This window comes from Notothenia rossii, assembly GCF_949606895.1.
Source record: "Notothenia rossii genome assembly, chromosome: 1".
Taxonomy (NCBI): domain Eukaryota; kingdom Metazoa; phylum Chordata; class Actinopteri; order Perciformes; family Nototheniidae; genus Notothenia; species Notothenia rossii.
Genome location: NC_136912.1, coordinates 64,372,821 through 64,383,724, shown reverse-complemented (window position 1 = coordinate 64,383,724; position 10,904 = coordinate 64,372,821). Strand labels below are relative to the sequence as shown.

Below are 10,904 nucleotides of genomic sequence, written 5' to 3'. Positions count from 1 at the left end.
ACTAACAGTGCCGATAACTCATGCTTCTTGGGACATTTAGTAAGAGACTATTACTACTTTTTTTTCGGATTCTGCTTTCATGGACACTTTTTGTACATGCACCTTAGCCGCTCTGGTATTTGCACTGATAGTTTGAGCCTAGTGCTGATATTGTAATGAACATGAAAGCACCTGCTACTGTTTACACTACATGGGACCCAAGTGCTTGGACTGTTCTGAATGCTGTTTGAACTAATTCCTTCTATGGGTTTTAACCCTTAAAGTGCAATTTTATTTTGTTTTACTTGATCTCTGGGCCTTATTTTTTTTATGTATGTTACTTGAGATCTATGTCAGTGCCTTATTGCCCTCTGCTATGCGTATATTGGCTGGCTGTTTACCTATCTATGGATGTTATTATAATTACTATTATATGCATATATATACACTTGAGGTTTTTTTTGTTTGTTCCCTTTAATACTCTTCCGTGTTACAATGGGCTTCCCGCTTTTAGTATAGGGAACGGGACCCCGGAAGATAAGTTCAGCTGTTGAGCTTTGAGCTATAGCGCTCAGTCAAGGTTTGTATTTGCGATGCTCCAGGTATGGTCACATTTGGGTTCATGGGTTGTGTTTTGTTTATGGTTTGTCTATTTTTGCCTTCGCTTGTTTTTTTTGTACTGTTTTTCCCCCTTCCCCGGTCTTCTTCTTCTCCCCCACCACTCCTCTCCCCTCAGTCCTTGGGAAGTGTAGTGGCAATTTCTTATGTTACTTTATATGGTAAAGCCAAATGATTATATTATGCTTAGAAATTGTATTCGAGCAACTCAACCTGTTGAACCACAAGGGAGCATCCCGCCAAGGTCGCCAAGGTCGTACCTGAAGAATGCGGTCCTCCCTATGGGAGGATTGTAAGATAACAGTTTTCTGTCAAAGTCTTTAACTTTATTACCTCCTGCACAGCATCAGTCCTCTATAAAACACACACACACATTATACCCTGTGTGCACTCCTGCAGACTACTCTATACTCTGTGAGACATGTACCTTTGAAGCGCTTCAAATAAAGAACCAACGAAAGACAACGCTGCCTGCTTTCACCAGTTTATTATTGATTACTCTCATTGTACATCTTTACAGTATTGAAGAGATTGTAAAATATCCACGACAAATTGGTGTCAGAAGAGTGGGATCTCTGAAAGCTCCATCGGGGACACCCAGGGACGCTGGTGGTCGCTCCGGGATCCTCGGATTCTCCTCTACCTCGACAGAAAGTGTTACGGGACGAGAGGACCAGCGCCTGAGTGAAACTGATTGACTTCACGAGATCCAACGAACTCAATTCCTCTAAAATATCTGGTGAGATGTACAATTTCTAATTGTTTAAAAGTAAAACGTAATTAACCTCCATGACATTTATTAAGCGGGTTGCTCAAAAGTAGGATATTTGGTATATCCGTAGGATATTTGGTATATCCGTCGTAAAAGGTTTTACGATCAGTTTTTGTGTGATTTGTACTGAGGAACAAATATCACATCACCGACGGGTGAAAAATAGTGTTTTGGTAACACGGGGTGTTTTGGTAACACTTAAAGACTTTCTCCATGGGGACAAAGCAAAGTAAGGGGGCAGAGCCTCCTGAGGGCCCAATTGTAGATGTCATGCGAGCAAAATATGGTGAAAGCAGTCTGTCTAAATTAAATATATGGACGGAAATGTTCGGATTTCCGAAGGGAGGATCTTTGAGTAAATTAAAAATCAAAGACCTAAAGGACAAATTACAAGAGTGTGAAGATGGAATGAGAAAGAAGAGTACAATTAAAGTAAAAGAGTTAGAAAAGATAGAAAGTCACAGAAAGTGGTTAAAATACTGGGAGGGTGAAGCAGAATGCCGTGAAAGGAGGCAGTTGGCCTCGGCAATAAAGAAAATAAAGGTGGATGATGAAAGTGAAGAAAAAAGGGAAAATAAATGTTGTCCGAAGTCACACAAGCCATTCCACCAGACATCCACTTCTCTGTATCCGTCTCTTACAGGTACGAGGGACCCTCTCCTCGACCACGGATTTCCGTTCCACCCTCAGGCCCATCCACCTCCCCCGTCGTATCGAGACCCAAACCATCTGGACGCCGGTGCCATGGGTGGGGATCCAGCAGAGGCAGTTCCACCTGTTCGGGCATCTCCATCTACACCACCCAAAACGGGGACACAACTCAGCCCGAACACCTTAAAAAAAATCATAGAGAAAGAAGAAAAACGCCAAGACGCCGCAAGAAGGAGAGTTGCTAGAGAAAAAGCTAACAACTCTGAAATATACAAACAGCACCTCCGGGACCACGACCAAACCAACAATGACGACAGCGAGGAAGACGTTTCGACAGCGGAGGAGAAGGAGAAGGGGATTGTGCAGCATTCTTTCCCTATGGTCCAGGTAGCGGGACACGATGGACCGTCTGTCGTGTATCGCCCTTGGACCATCAGAGACATGAAGGACATGATGAATGACCACCTTCCTGACATTCAACAAGACGGAGAAAGATTCTCCACAGCCCTTCTCCTTTTCTGCCAACAGTTCTCTCCCACCATGCCTGAGATAAAGACATTGCTGGCATTAAAAATAGGCCCAACTCATGCCAGCCATTTCACTGGTCTGATGAACGGTCACCAACACCAGATGAATACAGAATGGCTCCACCGCAATAATGAGGGATACCGCAACGCAATTGCCATCCTCTGCGCAGCGATTAAAGCAAAATTCCCCGCAAAGGTTGATATGGAGAAAATCACCGCCTGCAAACAAAATCCTGATGAATCGGTAAATGACTATTACCACCGCCTGCACCTTGTTTTTAATGCAAACAGCGGCATCCAAGAACCTGATGGCTACCCAGTTGGGGTTGTAGGAGTTTGGGAAACCCATCTCAGCAACGCTTTTCTCAACGGCCTGTCCTCTGCTATCTCTATATGTGCGAGCCTCCTGCATTGGCGTTATGGACGGTGCCCGTCTGGAAGAAATCCGCCGACATGCCATACATGCCGAGAAGCGCCTCTCAGAAGAAAAAGCTAATGACGACAAGAAACGCCGCGACCGAAAAGACAAGGCCCAACTGACCATGGTCCAAGCCGTTACAACCGCCTGGTCACACCAACCCCAAGGAGACGGCCGTGGCAGGGGGGGCCAAAGAGGCAGGGGAGGTATCCGAGGCCGTGGAGGTTTCAGAGGAAAAGGCAGAGGACGAGGAGGCAACTACACTGGCAATAATGGTGCTTGTTTCCACTGCGGTGAAATGGGTCACTTTATCGCTGAATGTCCGAAGAACACCCAAAAGAAAGACACTCAATCTGCTCAAAACAATGACAATTCTTCAAACTGACATCGTCTGCGGGAGGAGGTGGAGGAAGAGGAGGGAATTCGGTCGAGCGAGACGGGACCTCTGCCTGCAGCATCAAAACAGGGAAGTGCCACACACACACACATCATGCAAGCTATTGATACATTAGAAAAATTTGAAAACATGCCTGTGGTTAAAGAGGGTACATATTTGAAATATGACACTGAAACAGCATTTAAGAAATTTCCCACACTAACTCTGGCTATCATGGGTGTTGATGTTACATTTTTGGTTGATTCTGGGGCTACACATTCTGTGGTAAAACTGGCAGATTTGCCAAATTGTAAATTTAGTGGTAGATTTATCCACTCAATAGGAGCTGCTGGTGTGACTGTAAAGGAGAAGTTTTCTGTACCAATTCAGTGTAGAGATAACGGTGATGCCAGCCATCCATTTCCCACATCAGTAAAACACAGTTTTCTTCTGTCATCTGTCTGCCCTATAAACTTATTGGGCAGAGATCTGATCCTCCGGTTTGGCCTTGATCTCATTTCTACAAATGAGGGTCTAAAGGTCAGACGACCATCTCCTATGATGGTCCAAAAACTCGCATTTGACGAAGAATTGTTGTATGTGTATCAATGGCTGGCAACATTTCCTGATTCTCAGAAACTGTTGCGTTTGGCCCGTCAGCGTGTCTCCTCACTGGCTGTGTTTATGGAAGCTCCTCATTTGCATTGCACTGCTAGTGTTTCTGATGATAAATGCAAATACTATGATGAACAGTTTCTGTTGGAATGTGTGAATGATGAAATCATGCTTAAAACGATGTATTGGAGCTCGCTGCGCAGCGCTATTTCTGTCACACTCACACCCGCACAACACCAGCTGTATCAAATCCCAGGGGCGGTCCCACACATTTCACTAGCAAGGGGCCCCACTGATAAATGGAGGGATTTGGGTCCATTCGTTAAAGATTGGGAATCTATTACTGATTGGACAGCCACACACACACCTCAGATCATGTACTCTATGTCACATGATGTGTTTAAGTACGATGTCAACTGTAATGTACACGCGCTGCGTACTCTGGCTCTGATTGGGGATGATTCTGTTAACCCTGTGCCAGGCCCAGGGGAGCCTGTGTTTTCAGGTTACTCTCATATTTCTGAGCTTCCTTCCGCGCTAAAAGATGTGCCTCCGACACTCTGGGCAGCTCACAAATATGATGTTGGTCTAATCCGTTCTGCCGAACCTATTGTTATCACCCCAAAGTCTACCTACCGCCCAAACCAACCCCAGTACCCATTAAAGCGTGAAGCTGTTGATGGCATCCGGCCAGTTTTTACCTCTCTGCTTAAACAAGGGGTCATTGTTCCATGTAATGATTCTCCGGTACGTACTCCAGTGTTTCCTGTTAAAAAGATCCGGGACAAACCTCCTGACGAATGGAGATTTGTGCAGGATTTACGAGCTGTAAATGAAGCCGTACATGCACGTGCGCCGCTCGTTCCAAATCCTTATCTCATTCTCTCTCAGGTTCCAGCCTCTGCAGCCTTTTTCACTGTTGTAGACCTCTCAAATGCATTTTTCAGTGTCCCTGTACACAAAGACAGTCAATTTTGGTTCGCATTTGAATATGAGGGTAAGCCATACACATTCACACGTTTGTGTCAAGGCTACTGCGAATCTCCCACTGTGTACAACCAAGCATTGTGTACAAGTTTGGCCTCTCTACAAGTTTCCAAAGGCACCGCTCTCATACAATATGTTGATGACCTCATGATTTGCGCACCCACAGCAGAACAGTGTGAAGCTGATACCATCTCCTTGTTACAACACCTCGCAGCTGAGGGCCACAAGGCCAGTTTGTCTAAACTTCAGTATGTGCAAAAGACAGTTACATTTCTGGGTCACATCATTTCAGGAGAGGGAAAAACACTTTCAGATAAGCGTATTGCATCATTGGCTGCTCTGCCAAAACCTGTCACTAAGCGACAGATGATGTCATTTTTGGGTATGTGTTCATACTGCAGGTCATTCATTCCTAACTATTCTCCGCTCGAACAGCCACTCCGTACAATCACGCATGTCACCGGTTTGAAACCTGCGGTTCGCCTTATATGGACGCCGGAAGCCGACGAAGCCTTCATTAACATGAAGCTGGCTCTCCAATCCCCGCCGACGCTAGGTCTGCCTGATCCTACCAAGCCTTTTACACAGGCAGTAGATGAACGCGATGGGTGTATGACCTCAGTTCTCCTTCAAGATCATGGGGGAAAACAGAGGCCTGTTGCCTATTTTTCCTCCAAGCTGGACACTGTAGCTGCTGGCCTGCCTAAATGTCTCCGTGCAGTTGCTGCAGCTGAAAAAGCTCTCAACTCCTCACGTGACATTGTAGGTTATGCACCTTTAACACTGTTGGTTCCACATGCTGTTTCTCTCATCCTCTGTGAACAGAGAACATCACACCTCTCTGCTGCACGTTATCTTAGGTATCACACATGCCTGCTAGACATGCCTAATGTTGAAGTCAAACGCTGTACCACTCTGAACCCAGCATCTCTTATGCCTCTCCCAGAAGACGGTGACGAACACGACTGTGTTGCCGAGCTTCTTATTGTATGTACTCCCAGACCTGACTTAAAAGATGTACCCCTGACCAACCCTGACCTTGTTTTATATGTTGATGGGTCCGCCTCTCGCGACCCTGTGGGCACTAATCGGGTGGGTTTCTCTGTTGTTTCAGATTCTGCTGTCCTCTGTTCCGGACCGCTCCCATGCCACCTCTCAGCACAAGCAGCAGAGCTCATAGCACTGACTGAGGCCTGCACTTTGGCAAAAGGCAAATCTGTAACTATCTACACTGACTCACGTTATGCCTTTGGGGTAGTACACGATTTTGGGGCTATCTGGAAGTGTAGACAATTCCTGAAATCTGACGGTAAGCCAGTGCTTAACCATGTCCTAGTTGCAGGCTTATTGGACGCCATTCTGCTCCCGTCTGAGGTCGCAGTATGTAAATGTGCTGCACACACCAGCAACACCGACCCCGTTTCATTAGGAAATGCTGCTGCTGACTCAGCTGCAAAGGCAGCCGCCCTGATTCCTCTCGCACCACACGCACACTCGTTTGTTAACATCCCTGTTTCCTCCATCACTGACAATATGTCGTCACTAACTGCCATGCAGCAGTTAGCTCCACCAACAGAAAAAGCACAGTGGAAAACTGCTGGTGCTACCTTTGACCCCACCTCCAGCATTTGGGTTGGTCCAAATTCCAATCCATGTCTCCCGAGGCATTTTTTCTCACATTTTGCTAAATTGACACATGGGTTGGATCATGTGTCAAAAGGGGGGATGTTAGAGGCTATCAATCAACATTGGTTCACAAGGGGATTCACAGTAACAGCTCAAAAGCATTGTGAAGCATGCTTAATTTGCATTACGCAAAATTCTGGTAGACCGGTAAAGGTTACAGGAACAGGTGCACACCCACCCCCAACTAGACCATTTGAGCACCTAATGCTGGATTTCATCGAACTTAGTCCATCCGAGGGTAAGAAACACTGTCTTGTAATGGTTGACATGTGGTCCAAATGGGTTGAAGCATTTCCGGTAAACGCACAGACAGCAAATGCTGTGGCTAAAGCTTTACTAAGGGAAATGATTCCTAGATGGGGGATACCAAGCAAGATCTCTAGCGACAATGGTTCACATTTTGCTAATGAGGCCATTGCACAGATAGGAGAATACCTTGGCATGGACATCAGAAAGCATTGTGCTTACCATCCACAGAGTGGTGGTGCGGTGGAAAGAGAGAACGGTACAATCAAAAACAAACTAGCAAAATGCTGCGCAGACACAGGTTTATCCTGGACACAAGCCCTGCCCATTGTGCTGATGTACATGAGGATGCGGAAACGAACACGGAGTCAACTCAGCCCGTTTGAGATCCTTTTTGCAGCTCCTCCACAGATTGGGATCAAGGCTCCAGGATGTCCTCTCCCCTCCACAACTTTGTGTGAGGATGCTATGTTGTCATATTGTGTTAACCTGTCATCCAATTTAGCAGATATCAGACGCCAGGTAGCGGCAGCTCTACCTACCCCTGCTACTGGTCCACTCCACCGTATCCAACCAGGCGACTTCGTGCTGGTCAAGGACTTCCGGAGAAAGAGCTGGAGATCCAGCCGTTGGCAAGGTCCCTACCAGGTGCTTCTCGTCACCCAGACAGCGGTCAAGGTCGCCGAGAGAGCCACGTGGGTCCACGCCAGCCACTGCAAAGCTGTCATCTCCGCCCCAGTCTAGCCGGTCCAGTAGAAACAGATGACGACAAGTGACGTGCCAAGTCACCACCAGCACCACACACGCAGCACATACACCCTAGTACCACACACAAGACTCATGGGCGACGGCCAGCTGTGCTTTTTCATATGCCTCTGGTTCCTCGCCTGTGCCGTCATGGTGTGGGGTTTAATTGACATGGTCATGAAGGCACGGGCTCAGTCAGACTAGACACATCCACGAAGCAGACGACGACACCAACATAAACTGTTTGCCGGATCGCTGGCGAGTGATTGAAGATGGAACCCCTCGGACAAGAATTGGCTAACGCCCACCTGGAAAGACGACAACGCAACCGTGAGCAATGCAGAAACTGTTGGAGGGTCTGGACACTAGTAGAGTGGATCCTTTGCATATTCCTTATGGGTTTTGTGTTTGCCATAATCCTATACTTCATGTATCCATGGTTAGTACACAACCCTCTAATCAAAGTCAAAGTAGCAAAAAGGTACGTTGGGGAATCCGGGAGAACCGTATGGTCAAAGGGGCTTATCAAAGCAGGGATTGGTAACATTACTCTGGGAGAAGGGGAAGATAGCACAGTGCAGTTAGACCCGTGTAACTACTTCCCTTGCCCCGACCCTATGAAGCTGGGGCGGGCAGATGTTTACATCTGCTATGTAATAGATGGCACTTACACTAGTACCCACTGTTCCGGAGGATGGGCTTTGGTTTTATGGACCACCTCACGCAAGGACTGGGGTTATACCTTATGGGCCGACAAAACAAAAATCAAAAGGAGACTATCTATCTCTAAAGTCAACTCATCAAGTCCCGCCGTCCTACTACAACTACAGGAGGCCAAAATATCAGACAGGGGCTATTACGTTGTTTGCGCGTATGTATCTGGCAAAGACCCATGTGGCGCGTTTTATATAGACATCACCCCCAAAAACGACACCCCTAAAGCCAAACCTCTAACACAACTTCTAACATCAATAGGTACATCAACCGTTCTGAAACATGACCCTTCCGTAGGTAAAAGCATTGACGACTTAAAAGACGACGTTTGGAAAACTAGTAATAGACTAGACGGTAACGTATGGTGGCACACTCTAAGGTCATTTCTGCAGGCCGCAGGGCAAAACGGTTCATGTTATGCATGCACCCTTTTCCCCCAGGACTCATCAATGGCATTACCTGTTCGCCCACGACCTCTAAACAACACAGAACAGCTGTGTGCCTTTATGGCCCTGACCGGGTCTACCAGAGGGTTGAATAAATGGTATTTTGCAAACGCCTCTCTTCCAGCACCATGTGAGCACATGGCGAACGCCACACTGCGCGCAATAAACTCCACCGAGATGATGACTAACTCCTTCGAATTGTACGACCCGGTGGCACGCGTTCACCCCAGCCGTCTAGAAAACCTTACCCATAGTCTCTGCATTAGTAGAAGGAAAAACCGCATAGGCTTACACCTTGGCACAACCACGGGTTGTACTCGTATCATAAAAAACACATGCGGCGCTGAAAAATTCAATCTCAAAGACTGTCTAGTAAAAGGATTTCCCGATAGAATCAATTCGTCCCAAGCATTCCCTAATGTCACGCATACCTCTCTTCTCCTAGCATGGCCTACCGATGCTGGGGCAGGGGCTCCGCAAGACTATGTGTGGCTGTGCGGAAACAAGTTGTATCAAGTCTTAGCACCCTTTTGGACGGGCACGTGCACCTTAGTGGATTTGACTCCAGCAATCACCGTTCTCGACTCATTGATGCATACCACACACCACTATCCAGAATTCAGACATCCCGACCACCATAGGGCTAAGAGGGCTTCAATGACATCTCACGGCGAGAAGGGTTTCAGCGGGGCGTTCCCCTGGTGGGGCTCCGTGAGTAACGCTCACAATATAGACAAAATACACACACGATTGGAAAACCTCACTTTTGAAGTTACTCAAGGTTTTCAGGCGCTGAATCCGTTTATGGTAGCAACTAGAAATATGCTAATGCAACATCAATTTGCTCTAGATATCCTGTTTGCCTCAAGGGGGGACCTATGTCATGTTATTGGAGACTCTTATTGCACATACATTCCAGACATATCAGAGAACATGACTCGCACCATAAAACACCTTAACGCACTTCTGGCAGACATGAAGGCTGACGACGTGGACTACGACCCTATAGGCTGGGACTGGTGGTCCTGGCTCACATCGGGAGGGTGGGAAGGTTGGCTGGCCAGAATAGTCACGCCACTCCTCACCATCATAGCTTTGCTCCTCTGTTGTACATGCTGTGTAGTTCCCCTCATGAAGAAATGTTTTTCTAGTATGATCTCCTCTGCATTCGTACAATACACCGCTCTACCTCAAACCCTTGACAAAGTTACGACCAACCCAGATTCAGCCCCCACTGATTCCGACACTGAAGAGTCAGACACTGAACTGTAAAATTGTGTGTAAAATTGCCATTCCCTCTTTTCAGTATTCTTTTGCTTTCTACATACGGAGTCTGTCCTCCACAAAAACAGCCACTTTCCATGATATGTTTATGATGTGTTTACTTAAACCAGCGATGGAATGTATTCATTGATGTGTTATATCAGTCTATCCTGTCATTTGTTTTATTTTCTTGATTGATCAAATATGATCAACAGGGGGGGAATGTAGTGGCAATTTCTTATGTTACTTTATATGGTAAAGCCAAATGATTATATTATGCTTAGAAATTGTATTGGAGCAACTCAACCTGTTGAACCACAAGGGAGCATCCCGCCAAGGTCGCCAAGGTCGTACCTGAAGAATGCGGTCCTCCCTATGGGAGGATTGTAAGATAACAGTTTTCTGTCAAAGTCTTTAACTTTATTACCTCCTGCACAGCATCAGTCCTCTATAAAACACACACACACATTATACCCTGTGTGCACTCCTGCAGACTACTCTATACTCTGTGAGACATGTACCTTTGAAGCGCTTCAAATAAAGAACCAACGAAAGACAACGCTGCCTGCTTTCACCAGTTTATTATTGATTACTCTCATTGTACATCTTTACAGTATTGAAGAGATCGTAAAATATCCACGACAGAAGCACAACGGTTTTCAGACCACCTTCATTAGACTCCCCATATGACTAACAGTATGACGACTGCTGGCAGAAGTGTGCGCCTGATCTCCTGGAACACCAGAGGAATGAACAAAGCTATTAAAATTGGTAAGGTCTTGACTTGACTGCAACATCTTAAAGGGGACATTATATGTTTACAAGAAACACACCTTAAAACGTCTGACACCCTTTGCAT

General features: G+C 46.4%; 1 protein-coding gene across 1 annotated transcript; it reads left to right on the top strand.

The window, feature by feature from the left end:
* Positions 1-353: 353 nt before the first annotated feature.
* Positions 354-10,604, top strand: LOC307043940 (uncharacterized protein). The gene is made up of 2 exons (XM_079688903.1): positions 354-1,336; positions 2,013-10,604. The coding sequence occupies exon 2, from the start codon at positions 2,114-2,116 to the stop codon at positions 3,041-3,043; it is 930 nt and encodes a 309-aa protein (XP_079545029.1). The 5' UTR covers positions 354-1,336; positions 2,013-2,113; the 3' UTR covers positions 3,044-10,604.
* The last annotated feature ends 300 nt before the right edge of the window (positions 10,605-10,904 follow it).